Source organism: Rhinopithecus bieti, unplaced genomic scaffold (assembly GCF_001698545.2).
Source record: "Rhinopithecus bieti isolate Rb0 unplaced genomic scaffold, ASM169854v2 scaffold_15296, whole genome shotgun sequence".
NCBI lineage: Eukaryota > Metazoa > Chordata > Mammalia > Primates > Cercopithecidae > Rhinopithecus > Rhinopithecus bieti.
Window position 1 is genome coordinate 748,083 of NW_016809075.1, and position 27,835 is coordinate 775,917.

The 27,835-nt window shown below is 42.7% G+C and overlaps 1 protein-coding gene across 1 annotated transcript in view; it reads left to right on the top strand.

The window, feature by feature from the left end:
• LOC108539583 (heterogeneous nuclear ribonucleoprotein K-like) overlaps positions 1 to 27,835 on the top strand; it is a 48,125-nt gene that overhangs the window by 10,730 nt on the left and 9,560 nt on the right. The window contains 1 exon segment of the mRNA XM_017888395.1: positions 6,908 to 7,015. Within this exon segment, the coding sequence (XP_017743884.1) occupies positions 6,908 to 7,015 (108 nt within the window).

Sequence of the window (27,835 nt, forward strand, 5' to 3'; positions counted from 1 at the left end):
TTCACCAGCACCGTTACTGAGATCCTGCTCTGCGCCAGAATGGTGAGGAACTGATGAGATCCAGAGACAGGAACTGACTTGTTCAAGGTCACTCAGCTAGTTAGGACCTTGACAGTTATTTCTGCAATACTCACTGGTCCTCTATTCTGAAACCACAAGATCCTAAAAATCATTTCATTTAAATAAATACACACAGCAAAAAAGTGTGTACGTATATTTTTACTTATATAAAAAATATATATACTTATATATATTTATTTTTATTTTACACACTCACATACACAAAGATACCTTTTATCAGGCTCCATGTTGATGTATACAAAATGCCCTTACTTTATTGAAAAGACTGAAATTACTTGAAATTGGGGAACATCCTGGAAAATCTGGAACACATGGTTTGGTCACCATAATTATACTATGTGCTTTTTCTCAATCCAATAGGGATTTCTTAAAATAGCCTTGCATTCCAACAGGATATAAAACCCTGTTGAAGATGCCCCAACCTGGAATCAAAGAGTCAGACTGGCTAGAAACAGATCTGGTTCATTTCACCCTCCAACTAAAATAGGATGCAAAACTAAACAATGTCATTAGAGAGACAGAGAACTTCATTTCCCCCAAACAGTCCTTTTAACCTAGAAAGCAAGAGGGCCTGGGCCATTGGCAAGCAGAACAATTTCTTGCTATTTTGCATTTCCTTCCTCAGAACTATCTTTAATAGTTTGAGCCATGGAGGAGAAAGAGAACAAACTAAAATTAATTTTTAATTGAATACAACAACAAAATAAAGCACAGGCAGAAGCTTCCTAAGCCCCAGAATTCTACGTGCTCTGAGTCCAGGGCTCAGTTCATACAGACAAAAGGAACACGGAGATTAGGGCTCTGTTCTGCCTGATTAATTCAACATTGTTCAGCAAAGGCCTGTCCCAATGGTTAGAACAATGACTAGATGATAATCACAAAGCCCTCAGTGAGCAGTTAAAAATGAATTTGTCTGAAACGTTCGCAGTGTCTACTGAGCAACATCAAAGGAGCTGAGGGCACACCAGACTTTGTGGAGTAACAGGTTTTAAAATGAACATTTTTCTGCCTGCTAACTCTAAAAGCCCAACTTGTGTTCTCAGAATCCAGGAGAATAAATCATCCAAGCAAAGAGATAATAATACTGAAGACATATGACGCAATTCCAAAAAACCCATTGTATGCCAATTATTAAACCAGAATGCTGATCACATCCCTATCAAAACTGTATGTCACCTTGTAGATCATAGGAAAATATGATCTAGAAAAGAGAATAAAAATCACACTGCAAACTTCATGAAAAACGACTAAAGGAACTCTCCTAGTTCAGCAAAAAAGGTCAGGCTGATCGTCGTTTTTTGATGACTTTCTTGTAGGGATAAACTCAAATGCATTTTCTTTCTCCCTCTCTGTTTGCAAGAATAATTTGTTTAAGAAAACATTTATGGCATCCTGATAAGCAGCACCTAGAAGATGACATTCTGGCAACAGCATTTCCCAAGACAGCAGAAGCTCCTTCCAAGCTCTGAGGCTGAGGAAGTGGGGCGTTTGGCTGGTTTTCAGCATCCACCCAACTCACAGATCCTCCCGCCTTGCTTTATTGTGTGTGCTACTATTTTCCACACATCACTGGTTCCAAACTTTCCTCTCCCCAGGGCCCTTTCATCTCATTCCCCTTCTCTATTACTCTCTGGGTCTGTTTACTTTCCTTCCCAACCTTCATTAATTTCAGCAAATACATATATTAAGCACCTACTCTTGCAAGACTCTACATCACTTTATCTCTCTTTGTAACACTCCAACATACCCATTTTCCTTCCTCAGAAACGCTATCTTCTAGATTCTTTAAAAATTCTGTGTGGATAGGAGGAGGATGATAAGTTCTTGTGAAATATTTCAGACTTACAAAAGAACTACAGAGTAATAGAGCGAAACACCTATGTACCTACTGCCCACATTAAAGGATAAAACATTAATACAATTGGCGTCTCTTGTGTAACCCCTCCCTGGCCACATCTCCTCTCCATCTCCCCAAATATAACCACTAAACTGAATTTGGTTTTTATTATTCCCATGCATTTTAGAACATTTGTACTATGTATGCCTATATCCAGTCACAATTGGATACATAATATATAGTATGGTTTCACATTTTCTTAAACTTGATATGCATGGTTTTTCTTTATATACACATTTTCTTTCTTCTGTTTGCGCTTTTGCTCAGCATTGTGCAGTTGAAAAGCCATCCATGTTAATACTTGTAGCTCTTGTTTATTCCACTGTCACTACTGTCTATTATTCCATTAAGTAAGTTCACCCTGGTACATTTATCCAGTCTCTGCTTGATGGACATTTAAGTTAATTCCAATGTTTATATTACTACAAGCAGTGCCACTGTGAACATTCTTGCATGAGGCTTCCTGCACACATTCCCAATATCCTCTTTAGCTTCACCTACATATTGAATACCAGAGGAGTTGCTATTCCTTAAGTTGTCAATAAAACTCCTTCTGACCCAGCTATATTTCCCCCCACCTGATCTCTGGCCCTTTTCCATCTCATCCATGACTTAAAAGGACATGGCCAAGCTACTTTGATCAGTGAGGCTGAAAGATTCCAATAGATACCACCCCCAGGCTCCCTGGTCTTTGTTTCTGCCTCTCATCAACATGCCATGGAGCCAGGGAAGTTGCATTCTAATTCTGTGAACCTCGGTGCAGAATCAAGTCCTGGAGCCAGGGAAGTCACATTACCATTCTGCAAACCTCAGTGCAGAATCAGCTCGTTGCTATTGGGTTTTATATGACACTTCTGACTCACTGTTTGTTCCCTGACACAAAGCAGGTGATGCTATCCCAAGAAATTAATTTGGATTTCCTTTACACTTTAAATTGTAAAACAAGAATGAGCATCTTAGCCTGGGTGGTCTGTTTCCTAGCTTATTTTTCCTAATCCCTTTCCCCTCAGTTGGCTGAAAGCACCATTATCCGCTCCTAGGCAAGGTCTAGGATGTCACATCCCAGGCTTGTTCAGTTCATTTGGATTGCTTTATTTCCTTTATCATCTCTCTTGTCTGTGCTTCCAGATGTTATTAAATAATCTTCTAGATATGCCTTTAGGATTTGCTGCAAAGACACTTGAGATAAAGTATCTGTCAGAACCAACCTGGTGAGAATAAATGGGAAATATTTGGTATGAGAGTTGGGACCTTCCCTCCAGCAGTGATTATTCCAAGACAGAACAGTTTCCGACTGAAGACAGAGTCTTTTCCAGAGTCTCCTTTATCAAGACATTAAAATCTTCCTCGTACTGCCTAGAAGTCAAATCTCCTTTTTATCATTTTCCTGAATACTGTTTTCTTAATGACTTTACAAAAGGATACATGTGGAGAGTCTGAATAAAACCATGATAGAAATAAGGATATTTGAGAAATAAGAATATTGAGAAGGAATATTTGGCTAATAACTAAGTGCAATAAACTATTAATAGCCATAATCATTGACAATCCAGGCACAAAAGACAAGTTTTTTGTTTTTTTTTAAATGGAATGAGTTTTGTTTAAATTTCAATAGGTTTTGGGGGAACAAGTTGTATTTGGTTACATGGATAAGTTCCTTAGTGGTGATTTCTGAGATTTTGATGAACCCGTCACCTTAGCAGTGTACACTGTACCCAGTGTGTAATCTGTTATCTCTCACCCTCTCCCACCATTTCCCCTGAGTCCCCAAAGTCCATTGTATCATTCTTATGCTTTTGCATCCTCATAGCTCCCATTTATGAGTGAGAATATAAGATGTTTGGTTTTCCATTGCTGAGTTACTTCACTTAGAATAATGGTCTCCAATTCCATGCAGGTTGTTGCGAATGCCATTTTTTCACTCCTTTTTGTGGCTGAGTAGTACTCCATGGTATATATATACCACAATTTCTTTATCCATTCGTTTATTGATGGGCATTTGGCTGGTTTCATATTTTTGCAATTGCAAATTGCGCTGCTATAAACATGTGTGTGCAAGTATCTTTTTCATATAATGACTTCTTTTTCTCTGGATAGACACCCAGTAGTGGGATTACTGGATCAAATGATAGTTCTACTTTTAGTTATTTAAGGAATCTCCACACTGTTTGCATAGTGGTTGTACTAATTTACATTCCCACTAGCAGTGTAAAAGTGTTGTCTTTTCACCACATCCACACCGACATCTATTATTTTTTGCTTTTTTGATTATGGCCATTCTTGCAGGAGTAAGGTAGTACGGCATTTTGGTTTTGATTTGCATTTCCCTGATGATTAGTGACGATGAACATTTTTCCATGTTTGTTGGATATTTGTGTATCTTCCTTTGAGAATTGTCTATTCATGTCCTTAGCCCACTTTTTGATGGGATTGTTTGGTTTTCTTCTTACTGATTTGTTCGAGTTCCTTGTAGATTCTGGATATTAGTCTTTTGTCAGATGTATAGGTTGTGAAGATTTCTCCCACTCCATGGGTTGCCTGTTTACTCTGTTGATTATTTCTTTTGCTGTGCAGAAGCTTTTTAGTTTAATTAAGTCCCATCTATTTATCTTTGTTTTTGTTGCGTTTGCTTTTGAGTTTTTGGTCACGAAGTCCTTACCTACGCCAATGAAAAGACAAGATTCTTTACCAAAAAATGATATCAACCAAGAAAACAAAAGGAACTACTAATAACAAAGAATATATAAAGAACACGATTGAAATACACATCCCCAAATGACTTACATATTATAAAACTGGTGTTGGGAAGGAAGACAATACCTTCTAAAATTGCCCCTTGGAAATCTAAATCGAGAATTTGTCACCAAAGGCATGTACAGCAGGTTTTCCCCATTGAGTACGTATTCCTTGATGTGCACATGCACACACACACACATACACGAACACTCACAAAGCATGAATGCACATACGCATGCACACAGTGTATGCCTGAAACTTGCAAGTACTTTAAATGTTTACAAATGAAATAATATGGAAACATTTCAGAGGTGCTTTGTCTTTGCCAGTAGACCAATTATGCAATTATATTCTATTTAGTGAGCATTCATTATAGTCACACATTGTGCCAGTTACTTTTATGAGGATTTAATACACACCCAAACCAAGGCAATTTGCTTCACATGTATTATTTCATTTGCTCCTCACAGAGGATTTTCTTATTCTCCTTTTTTTTCATGAGGAAACTGGAGTTTCAATCAGTAAATAATCTACGGAAGCTTTCTCATGAATTAAGAGCAGGACTATGAACCCAAGGTTGTCTGTTGGACTCCAAAACCTAAGGACTCAAGCACTACCCTAACCTGGGTCCACACAAAAGTTAACCATGATACTTAAATCTTTTAGTCCTCGCAGTACCTTGAATATAGTAGGCATGGATGAATGGGTGGGTGGATGGATATGGATGGATAATGGATGGAGGGGTAGGTGGATGAATGGAAGGGTGGATGAAGGGATGGATGGATGGATGGGTGGGTGGGTGGATGGATGGATATGGATAATGGATGGATGGGTAGGTGGATGGGTGAATGGATAGATAGATGAAAGGATGGATGGATGGATAGGTGGGTGGATGGATGAAGGGATGGATGGGTAGATGGATGGATGGATATGGATGGATAATAGATAGATGGGTAGGTAGATAAATGGATGGGTGGATGGATGGATGGGTGGGTGGATGGATGAAGGGGTGGATGAAGGGATGAATGAATGGGTGGATGGATGGATATGGATGGATAATGGAAAAATGGATGGATGGATGGATGGATGGATGGATGGATGGATGGATAAATGGAAGGATGAATGGATGGACAAATTGACAGATTGAGGAGATGAAGGGTGGTTTTTCTCTCCATAATAAGGGATGTATATAAACAAACATCCTTCTGGATATGGAGAGCATCTATTACTATCTATAGTAGGTAGGTAGGTATGTAGGTAGGTAGGTAGGTAGAAAATAAAACACTTGATTTATCTGTTTTATGAATTTAATTTTTCTTTAGAGTTTCCTTTAACATTTATATCTCAATATAAAGCACAGATGGAAGTATTTAGAAACGAGCTTTCCCAAATTGTGCCTTTATGCCCTAAGCTCATTTGAGGAACACATGAAAATAGCAAGTCTAGGGCCTAATCCCTACGTGGATCTGGTGGTTTCACCAGCTCTTCCCATACCAAACCTTTCTGTGCAGCCAGCTGCCTCCCCTGAACAGGAGAGGCCTGGCCGCAGCAACCTCCAGGAAAAAAAAAAAAAAAAAGTGAGGGGGAAGTCTGCACACCCACATCTGCTATATTGCAACCCGCCTGCCCCAAGCAGAGCCACAAAATCCTCTCTATATAAGGAGATCAGCATTTCTCAGGATGGCCAGACCTTGAGCACGAAAGTAGGAAACTCAAGTAAGGAAGAATAAACCTGCACAAGAGCTGCATGAAGTACTGGCGCCAGGGCTGACACTGGAGCCCGGGCAGCCCATGTGCGACCAGCCACAGGCCCTGCACAAGCGGGGCACTCCTACATAAACTCTGATGGGACACTCCAGGGAGGTTTTTGCACACATTGTTTAATGAATCTTCATCTTGCTGAAGTTCATATTGTGTTGATCCCATTCTGCAGATGAGGTGAGTAAGGTTTCCAAGAGGACAGATGATTTACAGGACAGAGCCAAGAGTCAAGCCCACATCTGTCTGATTTCGAAGCTAGTGTGCTTCCAAACACACTGAACTCCTGATGGTCCCTTCCTGCTCCTGACCCATCCATCTCCCACCCAGCTGCACAGTACAGCTCCCCAGGTGCACAGTAATGTGAGAGTTAAATAACAGTAGTAAAGACCCATATAAAATGTTTACAGCCATATTAAGTTTTCCTCATTGCAGAATGACTGGGTGCTTCCTGCATCCGATGAGCATTTGGCTTTGAGATTTAACCAAGACTGCTCAAAGTACACAAACACAGCCCACAGCAGAGCGGACACTGTGTCGAAGGTGGGGAAATGACCAGTGTGATCCATTTTGTGTGCAAGCTGTGACGATGCTAGAGACTTTGGTCCAGTGGGTCTCCCTGAGATGAAAATAAGACCCTAGTGCAAAACAGTAAGCACATTGATGCATGTTCATAGCTTTCACCTATTTCCCGAAGAGGAGCTAGGACCCCCAGAAGATGGGAAGCACCCTCTCAGGGATTCCTTTTAATGGCCAGTTCTTTAGGTGTTGTCCCAGGGCAGCTGTGGAAAAGGCTCGGTGTCGGCACCTGTTTGGCATTCAAAGCCAAACACAGGCTATTTTCCAAGCCTTCTGTGCTTGGCCTTCCAGGATAGGAAATGCAGATTCATATCCTAAACAGATCCCTCTACAAGTTGAACTCAGCATTCTCCTGAATCCCTGTCCAATCTGCCTGCAATACTTCACCATGAGCTACAGTGCTTGCAAAGCTGTACTGTGTTCATTACCAGGCACACACTTCACAGCTGATTTCAAATTTCCACAGACAACAACTGTGAAAGCAGGCAGCTAACGGCCCTTAGCTGTTAACCAAAGAGCATAGATTCTCAAGAAAGAGAAGTCAAGGATGAAGCCACGGCAAGTTTGACATTTGGAATCTAAATTTGACACTGCTGGAAAGGTCCAAAGGCCTCAAGCCCTTGTTCTCTGGAAGGCACTGTTTCACTAAAAAGGAGAAGGATGTCCCCGACAGATCGAGCAAATGTTTTCAGGACACTGTGGGGTTCCCAGCCACAAACCGCGTGTCAAAACAGAGACCTCAAAGGTGTGGGCATCAGGCAGAATTGACGTGAGGCCAAGGGAATAGGAAACAATAAGATAATAACCCCCACTGAAGCCTAGAAACCAAGAACAAACAAACACACACCCAGGGTGCCTGGGATGTCACATCACGGGCCTCCTGCCAGGGAGTGCTGAGGGGGCACAGAGCTGCCCTCCCTTGCCATCTCTCTGAAGCCCCCCACCTTGAATTCTATGCAAAAGCTGTGCTCCCCTACAGCTAGTCTGGAAGGGAAAGAACTTTCTTTAAACTACAGCTGAAGAAGTCAAGACTTCAAGAAGCAGTTTGAATAGCAGGGAGTTGGATAGAGAGCAGGCACAAGATCGAAAGTTTCCTCCACAAAGAATCAGTCAGGTCTGCAGTCTCACTTTTATATCTAATAGGAAATCTAAGGAGCAGAGGACTTGGCCCCAGCAAAACATTATAATAAGAAAACCCATGATATATAATGTATGACTTCTTACCATAAGTATGCATTACTTTTCTATTTCTTTAAAACCACTAAAATATAAAAAATAAAATTCTATGAAGTAGATATCATGGGTATTATTGTCACCATGTTCTATGAGTAACTCCTGTACCCAAGGTCACATAGTTAATTAGTGGAGAACTAGAACTCAGGCCTTGTAACACTTAACTATTTCTTCAGTTCACCTCACCAGAGGCATCTATAATAGCTGCCTGGGTCCCAACTTTTTTGTTTGTTTGTTTGTTTTTTTGAGACGGAGTCTCACTCTGTCACCCAGGCTGGAGTACAGTGGCTCGATCTCAGCTCACTGCAACTTCCACCTCCCTGGTTCAAGCGATTCTCCTGCCTCAGCCTCCTAAGTAGCTGAGATTACAGGGGCGTGTCACCACATCCGGCTAATTTTTGTATTTTTAGTAGAGACGGGGTTTCATCATGTTGGTCAGGCTGATCTCAAACTCCTGACTTCATGATCCGCCCACCTCAGCCTCCCAAAGTGCTGGGATTACAGGCGTGAGCCACCGCGCCCGGCGGGTTCCAACTTTTTATAGGCGGTTTCATAGCAGTAAAGGTGACTTTACAGGCCAAAGGAATGGTGACTCCCGTCAGATGTCAGCAAGGTGGGAGAAAGAGCCGGATGACCGTCTTATTCGGTTGAGGCCTCCTATATACTTTACACACACAGATGACAGCCTCCCATGCCCTGGGCACTCCTCAAGTTTCTGGGAATGCAAAGGTGTTAAGAAATGGACCCCAGGCCAGGCTCAGTGGCTCATGCCTGTAATCCCAGCATTTTGGGAGACCAAGACGGGCGGATCATGAGTTCAAGACCAGCCTGGCCAATATGGTGAAACCCCACCTCTACTAAAAATACAAAAATTAGCCAGGCACGGTAGCACACACTGTAGTAGCTGTAGTCCCAGCTACTCAGGAGGCTGAGGCAGAAGAATCACTTGAACCCAGGAGGTGGAGGTTGCAGTGAGCTGAGATTGAGCCACTGCACTCCAGCCTGGGCGACAGACGAGACTCCGTCTCAAAAAAAGAAAAAGAAAGAAATGGACCCCAGCCACCTGAGTTCTCACAGAGCGGTGGGGGAGGGGAGCAGAGAAGTAAAGAGAATTCGCAATACAGCATGAGAATACTGAGATAGTGGTGGGTGCAGGATGCCACAGCAGCATTTACCGATGTTTATTTGGTCCCACATTAGGCCAGGCCCTGGGGATTCAGGGACAAATAGGAGGAGGTCCTTATCTTTGAGGATCTCTATAATCAGGGGAAGTAAATTAACTCAGCCTAATGGGATCAGCCAGTAAGTGCTTTAGTGGACATTTGAATAGAACTCAGAGGATGAAGGAGAGGATTCTGAGCTACAGGACACCTGGCACTCACTGCGTAACCCCTAGCAAAGGCCCACAGTCAGCGCTGTCCAAAGGCACTGCCATCTCTTCCACTGCTGTGCTCCTCCACCCTTCCCTCTGATTGTTAGAATAACTGAGAAAGTTCAGGGGTTCGCTTCACTTCAAAGCGATTTTCCTCATTGTAGTTGTTCTTGCCATTCTTGTGAAGCAATCCTTCAGCTCTCTGCCTTCTCCTTATCATTGTTTTCTCTGCCAGACCTGGTGGGGCCTTCAGAGAGAAATCCATTCGGGAATAGCCCTCCTCCCAGAAAAGTCCATCAAAGGCAGCTCCTGTGGGTAAAAGGCTCCTCAAGCAGAGGGCAGCTGTAGGAACCACACCAGCTGCTCTCCTGGGTCAATAGGTCAAGCCCAACAAAAACTCGAGCTCATACTTCTGACCCTGAGTGCCTCAATAAACTCCAGAGGACATTTTGAGTATTAAGGTGATACTTGTAAAAATAACCAGAAGTGTGGCATTTCTACTACGGTGTAATAGCAAAGTAAAATTGGAAATGGCTGACGAACGGCTATCATTGAGTCAAGCAAGTGAACTGAAAAACATGCCGGGAAAAGAAAACACTCCTGTGACAGAAAGAGTTGAAGGTATGGATTCTAAATTGATCCTCCGGCACAAGGAGGCAGTTCAAGTGTAGAGGTTAGATATAAATTGAAAGGGATCTGGAGCCTTGGTCCTCTGGAAGGAAGAAGGAAGCCTGAGAGCATTTGCGGGTCTCTCCACAGAGCAATAACAGAGAAGCTAACAGTAAACGTTTTCCTTTCTTTTGAGACAGAGTCTCACTCTGTCACCCAGGCTTGAGCACAGTGGCGCTATCTTGGCTCACTGCAACCTTCGCCTCCTGGGTTCAAGTGATTCTCTTGCCTCAGCCTCCCAAGTACCTGGGATTACAGGTGTGTGCCACCATATCCAGCTAATTTTTGTATTTTTAGTAGACATGGGGATTCACCATGTTAGCCAGGCTGGTCTCGAACTCCTGACCTCAGGTGATCTGTCTGCCTTGGCCTCTCAAAGTGCTGGGATTACAGGCACGAGTCACCACACCCGGCCAGTGAATATTTTCAACAGCTTGTTTTCTTCTACTAAGCACAACACCTTGCTAAATAAAGGTGGGTCCTAGTAAGCATTGCCTAAATGAATATTCTAGTGTGATTATTTTCACTAGAATTATACTTGCATTGCAAATGTGGGTGCATCTATTGACTTGGCCTATAGGCCTTCACGTTGTTTTTATAAAGGTAAATGAACTAAGGGGATGACTCCACGTGTCTCAAGGCTTCAACCAACTACTCTTCTTCCTTTCTTTCTTCCTTTCTTCCTCTGTCTCTCTCTCGGCAGCAGGAAATTTGATCACTGAGCCTATAGCAAAGCATAGCTCAGAGTGGAAAAGCCCATCTGGAAAACTCATATAACTGACCCAGCAGAAGGGAAGTAATCAGAGTACTCCTCATGTCGTGTCCCTACTGGCCAAAAACACACACATTTGGGAATACGTATAAGCAAAATAACCTGGTAGATTACTATAGAAGAATTAAGACAAGGATCAGGAAAGGGAAGAGTTTGATGGAAGTCAAGAACCTTTGATTACTCATCTCCTGCAAGGACAATCTGAGAGAAAACACAGTGACATCATTAACCATCAATCATTATTTTTTTGGTTCCAGGCCACTTCAATAAAGCAAATAATGCTAAAGCAAGCCATAGGAATTTTTTGTTTCCTTGTGCATATAAAAGTTATGTTTACACTATACTGTAGTCTATTAGGTGTACCACAGCATTACATCTAAAAATGATGCATATCTTAATTTAAAAATACTTCATTGCTAAAAAATTCTGACAATCATCTGAGCCTTCAGCAAGTCACAGTCTTTTTGCTGGTGGAAGGTCTTGCCTCAGTGTTTCTGGCTGCTGACTGATCAGGTTGGTGGTTGCTAAAGGTTGGGAGGCCTATGGTGATTTCTTAAAATAAAACAACAGGAAAGTTTGCCACATTAATGGACTCTTTCTTTCATGAACGATTTCCTTGTAGCACGCATTCCTGTTTGATAGCATTTTACTACCGTAGAACTTCTTTCAAAACTGGAGTCAATCCTCTCAAACCCTTCCACTGCCTTATCAACCAAATTTATATAACATTTTAAATCTTTTGTTGTCAGATCAACAATATTCACAGCATATTCAGCAGGAATAGATTCCATCTCAAGAAACCACTTTCCATACTCAACCATAAGAAAGCAAATCCTCATCTATTCAAGTTTTATCGTGAGATTGCAGGAACGCAGTCACATCTTCTGGCTCTACTTCTCGTTCTCGTTCTAGTTCTTTTGCTATTTCCACCTAACATGTGGCTACTTCCTCCACTAAAGTCTTGAGCCCCTCAAAGGCAACCATGAGAGTTGCAATCAATTTCTTCCAAACTCCTGTTCATGTTGATATTTTGACCTCCTCCCATGAATCATAAGTGTGTTTAGTAGCATCTAGAATGCTGAATCCTTTCCAGAAAAAAATTTTACATAGCCCAGATCCAGCAGAAGAATCACTATCTATGGCAGCTCTAGCCTTATAAAATGTGTTTCTTAAATAATAAGACTTGAACATCAGAATTACTCCTTGAACCCTGGGGTGCCGAATGGATGTTGTGTTAGCAGGAATGAAAACAACATTAACCTCCTTATACATCTCCTTTAGAGCTCTTGGGTGACCAGATGTATTGTCAATGAATATTTTGAAAGGAATATTTTTTTCTGAGGAGTCAGTCTCAACAGTGGGCTTAAAATATTTAGTAAATCCTGCTGTAAACAGGTGTGTTGTCATCTAAGCTTTGTTGTTCCATAAATAGAGTATAAGCAGAGTAGATTTAGCATAATTCTTAAAAAACCTCAGGATTTTGAAATTATAAATAAGCATTGGCTTAAATTTAAAGTCACCAGCTATATTAGCCCCTAACAAGAGAGTCAACCTGTCCTTTGAAGCTTTGAAGCCAGGCATCGACTTCTTTCTAGCTAAGAAAGTCCTATATGTCATCTTCTCCCAAAACAAACAAGGCTGTTTCATCTACTTTGAAATTCTGTTGTTTAACGTAGCCACCTTCATCATTTGTCTTAGTTAGGTCTTCTAGACGATTTGCTGCAGCTTCTCCATCAGCATTGCTGTTTCACTTTCCACTTTCATGTCATAGAAATGGTTTCTTTCCATAAACTTCATGGACAAACCTCTGCTATCTTCAAACTTTTTTTTCTGTAGCTTCCTCACCTCTCTCAGCTTTAATAAAATTGGAGAGAGTTAGGGCCTTCCTCTGGATTAAGCTTTGGCTTAAGGGAATGTTGTGGCTGGTTTGACCTTCTATCCAGACCACCCAAACTTTCTTCACATCAGCAATGGGACCGTTTCACTTTCATATCATTCATGTGTTCACTGGAGTAGCACTGTTAATTTCCTTCAAGAACTTCTCTTTTGCATTCACAACTTGGCTAATTGTTTAGTGCAAAAGCCTAACTTTCAGCCTCTTTCGGCTTTCTACATGCCTTCCTCCCTAATATTAATTATTTATAACTTTTGATTTAAAGTGAGCGTCAAGTGACTCTGCCTTTCTTTCCCTCAAATACCTAAAGGATGCTGTAGAATAATTAATTGTTCTAATTTCAATATTGTTGTTTTTCAGGAAATAGGAAGGTCCAAGGAGAGGGAGAGAGATGGAGGAATGGCTGGTTGGTGGAGTAGTCAGAATACATACATTTACGAATTAAGTTCATCATCTTATGTGGGCACAGTTCAAGACAATTCCAATGGTAACATCAAAGATCACTGATCACAGATCATCATAACAGATATAATAATAATGAAACAGTTTGAAATACGGTGAAGATTACCAAACTGCGACACAAAGATTGCAGTGAGCACATGTTGCTGAGAAAATCGCACCAACAGACTTGTTCAATCAGGATTGCACAGGCCTTCAATTTGTAAAAAACGCAATTGCTTCAAAGGGCAATAAAGCAAAGTGCCGTAAAACAAAGTATGCCTGTAATTCACCTCTCTTTCTCCTCTTTCCTGGCCCCATCCTCCCCAGAAATATCACGACTGACTTTTTAAATCCTCTCAGCAAACTATCCCAGCATCAGCCTCACCTCTTTTTTTATGCCTTCAGGGATGTAGCTAAAGCTAAGGAATATGTCCTGTTCCGTGGAGAGCGGACGATCAATAGGTGGTTCCCAGATAATGGAGTGACTGGAGTGAGGTTGAGCTCCCCGTTCTCCAGCAGCTGTCAGAACTGACTACCAAAGTGCTGAACTGAAGACAGCCCAAGATAGTACAAAGAGTAATTTGGACAGTGGAGTGACCATTGTTCTCAGAAAGAGGACAAAGCTGGGGAAAATGGAACACATTAAAAAACATTTAGAAACACAGACAATTCAACTCTTTTTTGGGGGAAGCATGGGGGGAGACAGGAGGTATTTTACTAGGTCCTCTGATGTGGAGGAGCAGAGCTGTCCATATGTGTATGTGTGCATTTTTCTAGAGCGAGTGAATAGCTGTCATCAGGCTCTCAAAATTCTCCCAGAACCTTCCTTCCCTCTCTATGCCAAAGAACCATTAAGACACTGCCCAGGAAACTGGGTCAAATGTAAAACATCACACAGTGGAAGAATTCCAAAGTTGGACACCCAGGAAGTCTGCCCTCTGCCTTTAAACACAAGCACCTGGGGATCTTTGGCTCTGTGGCTTCATTTAGCTCATGTATTGGCTACCATTAAATGTCTCATAGGCAAGTACTCTTTCTTGGTCAGTCCTCTGTAGGTACAGTTTGAAAAATGCACTCCGATTTTCAAAGACCCCAGCCAAGGATCTGCCTCAACTAAAATGCTCTCTTCCCACCGCACATAAACACCTCAATCCCCTGAAGAAGGAGGCTTAAGAGTTTCCAAGTTTATGACTGGTTATTACTACAATGGACAATTCACTGAGAACTGAAAAGTTTAAACTTTCAAAATTTGAATAACTTTCGTTGTGGCTGTTCAAATAAGGAAATGTTAATGTTTTTTTCTCACCATTTATTCACTGATTCATTGAGCAAGAGTTTATTGATCCAGGCCCTGGGGATGTTCCATGAATGACACCATTCCTCCCCTCAGGAAGCTAATCGTCCCAGACTCTGTCTACCTTCAGTTACTCACAGTGACAATTTTCAAGCTTGCTACAGGATCTAAACTAAGAATCCACCAGATGACTATCTATGGCAGTGGCCCTGCTCTTTGAAAGTGACTTTAAAACTTACTGGCCAATTCTATCACAAGGATTCTGATAAGGACCACCTGAGGCTGCCAGGAGGCTTAAGTGAGAAGGGATAGGTGAAAGGTCTTTGTAAGCTCCAAAGCACTTTATAAATGTAGTGTATTGTGACAATGACCTCCTTCTACCCAGTTCTTACAACTTACAGATTTTTCTTTTTTTTCTTTTTTCTTTTTTCTTTCTTTTTTTTTTTGGTGGTGGTATATGGAAGAAAAGAAAATATCAGTAAGGTTATGAAGATAGACTTTGAAATTTTAAGGGCATTGCAAAACCTGTACTACTCCTTTTGCCACTGCCACCACCAGCAAGAAAAGGAAGTATTTTCATATGGGGAGCAGGATACAGAATAAGAGGACAATTTAAAGCAGATAGCCCAGGAATATAGATATGGGTGCGCAGAGGTGCTGAAAGCCCGGAACCTGAACAAACACTCCCCTAAATTTTAAAAGAAGAAGAAAATAGATTTTGCAAACAGACCTCAAAACCAACATTAACCTTGGGCAAGAATTGAGAACTGATTATAATAACAGCTGCTAATATATATGAAGGCTTGTCATGTGCCAGATACCACGCTAAGCATTTTTCATGTATTAATTCACTTCCATTTGGTAAGAACTCAATGATAAGAAATTAGTTAATATACGTATAATTAGAACAGTGCCTGGCACGTAGTAAGTACTCAACACTCTAGCAGGATTATCAGCTCCATTTTATAAGTGTGGAAACCGAAGACAAAGAGACGAGTCTGTGTGTTTATATTTACACAACGAATTTCAGTGATAGACCCAAGCTGCCTGATCTTAAAGTCTAGAGGAAAAACATCTTCAAGGACTTTTCTGTATTTAAATTTTTATTATTCTTTGAACGACTAATTCAATTCAACACACAGTACCTACTTTAAGTAAAAGAGTCCAAGTTCCAGGAGAACTTGGAGTTTTTAAGTACCTGCTTTGAGTAAAAGATTCCAAGTTCTAGGAGAAAAGGGAACTGGGTTATGTCACTGCTGTATCTCCAGTCAATTAATTGCAGGCATTTGGAAGAATAAGAATTACGTCATGATACTGCAGAAGCTCACAAGCCAGTGGAAAGATACCTGCTTAAAAACCTAATATCTGTCTGGTTGACATACGGACTCCAACAGAAGAATGTGCTGGGGAATGAGAAACTGCAGATCAGGGAGAAACCTCTTGAGCTGGGTGTCCTTCGCTGTGAGTCAATGTTAGAAAGCTTTGAAGCATAACCAGGCAGGAAGGGGACTGATGCCCTCTTGGCATAATAAGGCCAGTGCTATTAGTCTGTTATAAATAGGGTTAAGTTTATGTTAATAGAATGAATATTAATTTCTCCTGATTACCAGATGGGAGTCTTCAGAAGGAAATTAGTCCCAGGGGTCATAAACTGTCTTTGAGTTTTTATACTTTGGGAGAAAGCCAACCCAGCCTGGAGTTAAAGCCCTACTGTGTGTTCCACCCCACCCCAAAAAAATCCTCTAGGCCAGATCTCACCCCTTAATGGTACCAGGGAGTGAGGTGCCCGGAACAGGAATACAGCGCCCTACCCAATCTGCCACTACCACTTCCATCACATGCCACACTTGACCAAAGAGAGCTTTGGAAAAATCACATAAAACCCTTCAAAAACAACTCCTTAAACCCTCCATTAATGTCCTAAGGGAGTGACCAGCTAGAGTGATTGTGTTGAGGCAGCAACATAACAGTCATTCAGAACTACCTTTTCCCAAAGCTGTTTATAGATTGCAATGGCCACATGACAGTTCTAACCTTTGAAACATATGTGGAAGGTTTTAGGCAGGGCTGCAAAGAAAGTTCCTAAAAGGGAGGAGAAGGCATTATCAGCTGTCATGCACCTTTTTGCCTTTCAGTCTTCCACCATCCTCCTTCATGAAATCCAGAGATGGTGGCTGGAGGCATGGCAGCCCTTTCACAGCCACAAGGAAAATGTCAAGAGACTCATAGAGCGCTCATCTTAAAATCCCCGAGTTACCAAATCAGTATCACAAACTGAATACCTAAGGATTTCTTCTTATATCATAAAAAAGAATTCCTATTGTATTTAAGCCATTGTTATTTGGGTTTTCATTCCTAAAACTGGACTCAAAACTCAAAGCAGTCATAGATTACTAAAGAGCAATGAGGTACAGTACAAAGAGCTAGGAGGTCAGACTCATGCTGGAGTCCTAGTTCTTTAGGAACTGTGTGACCTGAATCAATGACCCTCCTCTGTAAAGGGGAGTGTCTTACTGTGGGTGCTCCCAAAAGCCAAGTCTGAACAAGGACTTGGGTGGCAGCAGGTGATTTATTTGAAAGGTGATCCTAGGAAGCCAGAGAAAGGTAGTGGACAAGGAAGGAGGGAAGATCAATAAAGAGTGTGCTATTGAGCTGGGTCTCACAGTGGGCAATTCTGATTCAAACCCCTGAGGACCTTCAAAGAAAATTCCGTAGAACCTTCCTACTGAAAATGTGGGCCATGGGCCAGCCTCAGCATTAGCTGGCAGCGTGTTAGAAAAGCAGAATCTAGTCCCCGTCCCAGACTTCCCGTACAATAATTTGCACCAGGAGATCCTGTGCACATTCAAGTTTGAGATGTCCTGGTATAGAATGCACCTCAATGCTAGGCCTTGGAAAGACAGAAGCCTCTTGCCACTCATTAGTAGAGGAAGCATTTGCTCTCTTGCATTTCCTGGCTGAACAGACTTCCACAGCTTAGGAGAAAACCCTAAAGAAGGAAAGCTGGGAGACTCAGCAAGCACTTGAGGTGGGAACCCTTCATGAGGGGAAAACTGATCACCCAGGCTGAGGGGATGAGGTGTGGAGCACCAGCAGCATCCACAACTGCGGGTAGTTATAATACCTAGTTCATATGGACATTGGAGACATGAAATGAGCTACTGTATATAACAGGAGAGTTGCCCAATAGTCTATTGCTGTTATAATCATAGCTACAACAACCAACCTCATTTGAAAAGACATCTTATGACTTACATGACAAAAGCCAACCTAGTTCCTGTATCTCCAACTCCCTGAGATAAGGAGAAGCACAGTCCTTGAACTCAAGGAACTTCCAACCTTGATAGGGAGATAAGGCTTGGGGACATGAAGCAATGCAAGACTGGCGTCATACATTATGTAATAACACACTCACATCAGTATTAGCAAGAGTCCTTTTGTGTGCTTATTATTTACTAGGCACTCTTCTAAGAGGGGTGTGTGTGTGTGTGTGTGTGTGTGTTTTAATTCATTTGATCCTTACAAGAACCCAATAAAGTCGGTTCTATTATTAGCACCATTTCACTGATGAGGAAACTGAGGCACCAACAGGTGAAGTGACCTGCCCAGAGGCTATACATTTAATCTCCACACGCCACTAAAACTAGTATAGCTCCACATTGCCTGCCACCCCTCCTGCAGTGAGCCTCTCACTGTGATTTTAGACATGTTCTCTTTTTCCATGCTTAACTCTCCTTCAAGGTAAGCAAGTCACCTAATGCTGTCATCATTGTATAGATAGTGTGGGAACTGGAATTCAGTGAGATTACATTTCAGAGCAGAGCAATAGCCAGGGTTCCATTAAAGGCTTCAGAGGAACCAAACCAGCTGAGCTCCTATTCACCCAGAGTTCAGGGAGGTGGGGTGGACAGTGCCTAGACCTGGAATCAGGAATGCTGAGTCCTAAGCCAAGTGTGGCCACTAACTCAAGCCATTTAGCCATTTGAGTGTCACTGTTCTCATCTACAACCCTAAGGGGGTAGGATTAGCTCATACACTAGTGTTCCCTTTAAGCTCTAAATTCCAATGGCTGGATGACTTGCTTAAGCCCTCTACTCATCTCTCAGTCCTCCTGGGAAAATACCTATAATGCAAAATCTGAAAGTAAGGAGAGTTTTTCCAGTCTTATTTGCTATAATATTCTTTCACCAAAGATTTAAATATTGATCCTTTAAGAAGCTGCAAAGTCAAAAGCCCACATAATGATATCTATAAATATTCTATGGATGTCACCTCCCATCTAATGTCAAGGTGTACTGTACTTTCAAGACTATTTTCTAATTTTGCAAAGCATTTGCACTTGGACTAACCTGGCCTTCCACTTTGTACTCTATATGTCTAATTCATTTGCTCTCTGTGACCTGATGTAGCCCTCAGCACCCTTGCTCCTTCCACAATTGTACCATATAACTTCATCATTAATGCCACAACGTGAACTCACCCCAGCAACTTCTTACCACGTGTGCCAGGTTACTTTCTTGCTGCAGTGATGCAGTCTTCCTACCAGTGTGCAGCTTTTTAAATGGATCAAAGATCGGAGCCTATCTTCTGAAAAATCACGCTCCAGGCTCCAATATTCCAGAAATCCATTGTTTGAAAATACCAGTTGGACAACTTCAACACAAACAGAAAAATGCCATTCTGTAGGCTTCAGGAAAAACATTTATGAAGGTGCCCTATCCAGTCAGTTCTCTCTTTGCCCACCCACAAGCCTCCTCCACCCTCAAGAGAAGGTCCTGTGAATTGAGAGGAGGCTCAGGCCCTAAGAAAAAGCCCAGAAAGGGGGTGATGTGAATGGCACATTGTTCTATTCTGCCAGTTGCTCTGACTCAAGGACCACAGGTTAATTTCATAATCTTCCCCTTCCACTCCTCTTTCTATTTTTCTTTTAAAGCAAACAAGGCATCAGCAGGACTCCCAAAGCAATTTAAAAGTTATAAGTATCTGTCACTGTGAAGGATACAGCGTCCACTATTTGCAAAGAACTGTAGAGACACAAATAGCACAAACTCAGTTCCTGTCCCTCCAAGTGCCTAAGATAAAGACAGCACAGCCTCTGACCTCAAGGGACTTACAACCTTGATAGAGAGATAAGACTTGGGGACATGAGGCAATACAAGACCAGTGCCACACATTATGTAATAACACACTCACATGAGTATTAGCAAGTGTCCATGGCTGGAATTTCCCCTATTCTCTTCCCCTCTTCAGTGCCTTCAGTCTTCTCTTGAGCCAATGTTGTTGTTTGTGCCTAGTTGAAAGACTGCTCCCTCCTGCCCCTGGGCAGCAGAGACAAAGACCCTAACTTCTCTGAGCAGCCTGAAAAGCGACAAAGGGGAATTGGCACAGTTGGAGTTGAGAAACTGGCAGAGAGGTGATAAGATAGCGTTTAAAGTCACAGACATTGCTCTCAGCATTTATTGATTGTAATTCAAGAGAGGAAAAAGGAATAAAATTATCCCCACGCTGGAAGTCCTTTGGAATATGTGCCAAACAGTGTCTAGGGAAAAACTGGCATGTTCTTGAAGCACATGTTACTCCTCTCCCCTCCCACACCCACAGCAGACATCACTAATCAATGACAGCACTCTTCCCTGCTGAGCACTGTGTGTCCTTAACACTGTTAGCACAGCACTCCAGGCAGCCACAGCAATTGAACAGAGTTGCCACAGGAGATGAAGTCTCTTCTGTCCCAGCTAGTGAAAGGGAGTGAAGACACCTGGTGCTGCCCTCTGGGTCAACCTCGCCTTCTCACAAACACAACATGTTCATCCACACCTCCTGGCCATTACAGGTCAAGACACTGTACTTGAATGTTCTCCCTTGTGTTTTACCAAAGCAGAGTCATTCTTTCAGGTCTGGTTCAAATTTCATTTTTCCAAGAAGCCTCTAGGGTGCCTCAACCCAATCTTCCCTCACCCAATCTCTCTTTCCTTCCATTTCCCAGGGCTGCCTTCTGATACCACACAAGGGAGCTCTATCCTGTGCCCTCCAGTTTTGTTTCCTTATTACTCTTTCTTCCTCTACTAGACTTTAAACCTCTAATGTCTTCCAAACTTTTAAAAAACTTTTTAAAAAAAAAAAAAAAAAAACTAACACAGGACATCGGATACAGTAGAATATCTGGTAAATAGGAGTTTTGTTTGTTTTAAATTTCAGTAATGGAATTGTTAACTTTGGGGGTGATTTTTAGTTTTGCTTTCTAGAAGTAGAGGCTGCCGTTTGCTTTGGAGCCCCTCCCCTCTTTATTTGGGGAAGTTCATAGGCCTTTCAGTTCCATCAAAGGAAGATAAGTCCCCACTCATTGTCCCCGAAGGAAACTGTGAGATCTTCTTATATTTGCATGTATGTGCCAAACATGTAAAGTGAGCTCCCAAGCCAGACTGTACACTTGAAAGCAGAAGAAAAATGGTTTTTCCTAGAGAGAAATGCATACTGGACTGTCAGCTCTCCCCATTCCCTACCTGTCATGGACTGAATATCTGTATCCTCTCCAGATTCATATGTTGACATTCTAACCCCTGCTTTGATGGTATTAGAAAGTTTGTGGGGGTGATTAGGTCATAAGAGTGGAGCCCTTGTGAATAAGATTAGTACCCTTGAAAAAAGCCTCAGAGAGCTCTCTCTCACCCCTTCTACCAAGTGAGGACACAGAGAGACAACAGTTATCTGTGAAGCAGGATATGGGTGGGCCTTCACTGAATACCAAATCTGCCAACACCTTGATTTTGGACTTCCCAGCCTCCAGAACTGTGAGAAATAAATGTTTATTGTTTAAACCACCCAGTCTATGATATTTTCGTTATAGCAGCTCAAACAAACTAAAACATTACCCCCAATGGAGTTAATAAAAGTGAATACCTGGGACTCTGGAGAATGTGCTGAGGACCGCTATGCTGGGTCAAGGAGCTCGCCCTTAGTTAGACTTCTAGAGGGGAGGGAGAAGATTGTGTCTGGGCTTGGAGCAAATGTGCAAGGAATGGTTCTTTCTTGAGATATGGGGCCAGGGCATGGGTGGCAATGAGCAGAAGAACTTGTGGCTGAGCCAGACAGTCTGGCTTTCAGCAGTGGTATCATGACAACCCTGATGGCAGGGGATAGCAGGCCTGCAGCCAGATTGACCAGACTTCCTGACCACAGTAACCAGGCTGATGTCCTGAGACAGAGTAGCAAGCCTAGGAGTCCCCAAGAACATCCTGGGAGAAGAACAGCCACAGGAAAATGGACTTCTCCATTCAATGAGGGGTCAGAGATACATGGGGCCAGAATCATGTTAATTGACTGTTAAGATACAGAGAGAGAAAGCTGCTGCAGGTGATCTCTTTCAAGTAGGTGACATAGATCTGGGGTCCTACCTCTTTGGACCCTATCTCTTCTTATCTCTCCCGCTTTCCTAAAGGGCTCAAGTTGAAAATCATAAGTTCTAATCTGAATTCCTTGTTTTATGCCTAAAAGAACCAGAGCCCAGAGACATGCAGAAGATCATTCAAGAGCACATGCCACGCTAAAGACAATACCAGGGACAGAACCTCATCTTCTGACTCCTGGTCCAGTTCTCCCTCCAGCACAGCAAACAGCCTTTGGATTCCGCTTGGGAGCAAGTCTTCCCTGAATGCCCACCATGTGCTCAGTCCTGTGCTGTGCTGAGTGAAACACGTAGATGTGTAGGACTTAGTGCCTGTTCCCCAACCCACACCCAAGAATCTTACAGTCAGGTTGGGGAAATAAGGCAAGTGAACCCTGACTTCCTCATGCTGTGGGTGGTACTGGAAATCAATCTTCCTGTTTTAGATTTGTACCATTGCTAGGTCTGAATATCTGTGATCCTCCCTCACACCCAAAACTCATCTGTCAAAACCTAATCATCAATCTGATGGTATTAGGAGGTGGGGCTGTTAGGAGGTGATTAGATCTGATAATGGAATTAGTGCCCTTATAAAAGAGGCCCCAGAGAGCTGCCTTTCTCCTTCTACCATGTGAAGGCACAGCAAAAAGGTACCATCTAAGAACCAAAAAGCCACCCTCACCAGATACCAAATCTGCTGGCACCTTGATCTTGAACTTTCCAGCCTCCAGAACTGTAAGAAATAAACTTCTATTTATAAGCCATCTAGTCTAAGGTATTTTGTCATAGCAGCCAAGCTAAGAAAACCCATCTATACTCATGAAAGAGTAATGCAGTTGGGGTACTATTACCACTGGCCTAGCTCAAGAGATTTCTAGCAACCTTTCCTGCTCTCCCTAAGTAGGGTTGCCAGGTAGAATGCATGCACTATTGCATGGGGCCTACTTATACAAAAAAATGCATTATTTATTCCAAATTCAAATTTAACTGGGAATCCTATATTTTTTATCCTAAATCTGGCAGGTCTACCCCCAAGTCCAGATGTTGAGGGAATTGTGCAACCACTGGCCTTATCTTGAGTTTACCCTAGTTTACCTAGGGTAAAAGACACAGAAGAAGTACATAGGTAATCAGTGGGGACTGAGCAAAACCTTGGAGCGTGGATGGATGTCACTCTGGTCAGGCAATGATGGGCCAAGGTGCCAACTGTTGAGGAAAGGAAAGCATCACCAGACACCTACTGCAAGCTCTGCTGACAGAAACTTGGGCTCCTTTCAAGTGCCATGATCAGCTTCAATGTTATGCTTGAACAACACTTCTCTTGCTGGTCTTTTGTCAGCTCTATTCTCCCAGCTTTACCTATACAGCAGACCCATCCCCTCCTTAGTAACTTCCCAGGCTTGGTTCTAGCTCTTGAGGCCACCTTGTGCTTCCCTTCTTCTCCCTCTCTGCACTCCCCTTGCCCACATTCTTACTGGCACTGAATAAATCCTTCTTTCTACCGAGGCACTTCGTTCCCCCTACCTCCTCCTCAAACCCTCTTCTCTTATTCCCTCAACATAAACATGATGACTCATCTGACCCAAAGCTCAAGTAAAGGAAAAATCAGTTCCCACCTCCTGAGAAGCAGGAAGAACAGAAGCCTCACACCCTCCCTGGAGGTTAGGGGAAACATCTGTGCCTTAGGCCAAGCAAGGAAAGGGAAGAAATACAAAACATTTCACTTCTTTATTAGTTTAAGTATAGAATAAGTGGCTACAACAAGACCAAAATTGCAGAGTCTAAAACAAGATCTAAATTTCTCTCTTATACTTAATATCAGGAGGCAGATAGGCAGTCTACAGCAGGTAAGCAACTTGATTCCCTAAAGCCAACCCAGGACTCAAGTCCCTTCTTTTCTTCCATTATCCTACTGGCATGTGCCAGCCTCTATTCTAGCCAGTAATAAAGGGAAGAGGGCAAAAAGGGGAAGGCCAAACACGTTCTTTTAATAAGGAACAATTGTGGACTTCTGCTCACAGGATGTCAAGTCACATTATTCTATCATCAGCCACATCTAGCTGCAAGAGAGGCTGAGAAATACAGATTTTAGCTGGGCAGCCATGTGCCTTGTGCAAGTGGCGAAGAGAAATGTCTTATGAAAAATGAAGAAGGCACAATTATTATTCTCTGCCAAAATTAGAACAGTCTGAAAATTCAAATCTCACTATAATATACCAGCAATACACAACTATACATGATGCAATAGAAAGATGAGTAGTGCAAATGACATACTATTAATATAAGGGCCCCAAGGAGAGAGGATGTGTTGTGAGGTTTATGATGGGGATAAAATTTCACCTGGGTCCTGGGAAGCCAATAATCACTCAACTTTCATTTCTTTGAAAGGTAATTTTAACCAGAGCCCCAATACCACTAAGGACATCTACTTATTACAACAAATTGTTAGAAAAAAAAAACACTGGATCCTTGATAAGACTGAAGCATACACTCAAGACATTCATATCTCCAGTTACTTTGCAAACATATTAAACCTCAGGCCTCTCTCTCTTTCTGGTTTTACAGGTGTGTTGTAAGAAGTTAAGCAACTAAAATATCGTAAGGAGATAAGAATTAAGTTTAATTTCCTCTCATAGCCCTCCACTCCTCCTGAACAAAGTCATTTCCTGATGTATTGCAAGACAACGTTAATCATCCCCACCCCATTAAATCTATTTGCTTTCATTACATGTTCCTAATCCAGTTAAGCATGGACAAAACATTGGATTTACTTCCGATGAATTTCACCTCTTATTTTAATAACTGCTTCCTTCACCTATTTTCCCTGGCTTGTCTTTCATCTTCTCCTCCCTAATCCTTCAGCTTCCTCACGATCTAGGATATAGAGAGCTCAAAGAAGCTCTAACAATGCCCTTTCTTCACATCGGCCAGCTCCCATCTGCACCTCCAGCTTGATCTACGCCCCACTGGTTCTGAGCATTAGTCTGATCTCAGGGTCAAGAGCATAAGAACTACAGCAAGGTATTTTGCAGGCAAAGGTACTGGGCTACAGCAAGCTCCCTCATCCGCTCTGTAACAACATTTGAAGCAGGTGTAAAAAGTCACACCAAACCCATCTCCCTTCGGAAGCACAAAGTCAAAAGGATAAGAATCAAGGGGTTGGCGCAATGCTAGTCATTCTCCTTGTTCACTCCCTCTTGCTACCAGGTCAGGAGGGTCCAGGGAGAAATTAGGCTCAGAATTATAGTCTGAGCAACTTGGCTTTCTCTAAAGTGAATGCTTCAGAAATGCCCCGTAGGCAGATCATTAAAACCTTCTTAAGCATTGTTATGGGAAGGCCTCTGAGAGCCACAAATCTTGCCACAGAGGTACACTATTTATCCAGTCAGCATTCCCATAGCGAGCTGATGGCTGATGAAGGATTTAAGAAGGTGGTCCTCCCAGTCCCTTCACTTTACAAAGTGCCTGTTACAGGTGTGTAGGCTGACCTTGAGTAGGTTCATGTCTTTTCTCTGAACCTGTTTACTCATCTGTAAAACAAAAGGATTTGGTCAAATCCTACAAGCCTGAGTTGTAAGGAGATAGTTTTAAGGACCCTGTTCCCTCTATCCATTCCAAAGGGCCTGGATTCCACTCTGGAATGAAATGATGGTTCCACCTTGGGAAAACTGGCCCAAACTCAAATAGACTAATCGGTGACAGAAAGCCCATTTAGCCTGAATATTTAATTAGGCAATGGGAGTAGACATCTCTCAGGTGTCTGCTGAGCTTGGCCCACAACCCACTCTTCTTCCCAACACAGTTCACATGGTTGGGCTTCCAATAGCCCTTCTGGTGGTTAGACCAACTGTAGACATCTGACCCATGGACAGCCAATCAGATTGCCTCCCTCAGGAACTGGGGTTGGCCAGTCAATTTCCCCCTGAAACTGAAATCCTAATGTGTTTGTGGGCTGCTCTGGGTCAAGATGGAAAATGCATGCTCACCTTCCATTCATTCTTTCTTGTCTTTGAACTTTAAAATGTGAGGTGTTCATTCTCATAGAACCTCAATTTGTATCTGCCCAACAGAACTTACCATTTCTCCTCAAGGTAGGAATGGGAGTGAAAAAATACCAGTTGTGTAACCCCCATTTCGTATCAGAAGAGCTTTCTTGCTGGTTTTCCTGGCTTGGCGGCATGATGTGGGAGCTTAGGCACATAGACCAACCTAGAAGGTGAGCTTGAAGATAGCATTAAAGGTAACCACCTGAACCGATGATTCAGAGCTAGAAAGCCCATACCATTTAATTAGCTCCCTTTGCACTGGCATTTGAATAACATGATCTTGGCACTTACTGGAGGTTGTGAGGCTAATGAGACTTACCTCTACAGCACTTATATGGACTTTGGAGGCCAGGGCGGTGCAGTGAGGAACAAAGGGGAGTTGTGGAAGGATTATGTAACAGGGCCTCTGGGTTGTAGGGCTGTCATGGTCAGCCCTATGGACCAAAGAAGAGACTGCTGATCTGCTGATAGAGTGATGACACCCCAGGTTTGCTTTTTATTAGCTGTTCTATTACTGGTCACCACAGCATCCATAGTTAAAATCCAATCTGAATGTTCCTTGAGAATCCTTGGGTGCAGAGTGTCAGAAGAGAGGCTGACAAGCCTTGTATCTTGTGAGCTACTCTGTCCTCACAACAATGCCCAGACATCTGCGCCACAACCTATTCTGACTTCCCTTTTTCTGTGCTTCAAGCAGCCTTTTCCATTCTTCGCACTAAACCAAGTTTGCTATCACTCACTTGCCTCGATGGTTTCAGGGGCAGAGCTGTTGGTAGATGTGCCCACTCGTGACCTGGTGCTCAAAGCAGTGAACTAGAGAAACAGCCTGGTGGGTGGAGTGGCTAAAAGGAAACCAGGGCTCAGGATAAGGAGGAGCAGCCTGCTGATGAGCTAGGTGCCCTTGGGCAAGTCCCTTAACTTCCCTGACTTTCTCTTAACTCCTCTGTAAAACAAGCAGAGAGGATAAGGTGATCTTCAAGACCCTGTGACTACATGATATGATTTCCCTTGCTCCCTCCTCCTGCAATGCCTCCTGTGTCCTGAACAGTTCCTGTGAAAATTACTTTTAGGAAAGGTATTTGCCCCTCCAAAGCCTTTTCCAGATGCTGCTTGCCCAAAAGGGAGTGAGCTCTGATTGGGATTCACCCCAGACTTCTTTCCTCTAACACCAGAAATGCTCATTTGAATTGATGACTTGAGGACTGGACGGCTGTGTTGCTCTGGCGATAGACAGTTGAGTTTATTGGAAGTGAACACCAGGCTTTCAATTCACATCAGTGTGGGCCCTCAGATTTGCATGATTGCACATTCAGAGACAGGCACCTGCACTCGGGGCATCCTTGGCTGCCCACACGTTCCACTGAGCCAACCCCAGATGCTACAAGCTGCCTGTTTAAACAAGGCCTGCTGAGTTGAGCAGAGTTGCCGAGGTGAAACAGTGTGTTAGTGGTTGAGGCTGTTCACACAGAAGAGTCTCCACTGTTGAACAAGCCTGTCTGGTAGCTGCTGGGGCAGCTGCAAAGGGTGTGTGACCCAAAGGAGCCTCCTCCCTCGTGGGCTGAAGCATCCACTAAGGCCTGTTCTTCATTCCTACTCAGCATCAGAGCTGAGTCCTATGATGCTCAGCTCCTCCACTAGGGAAACCTCCTTGGACCTCAGTCCAAATTCAGAACCTCCTT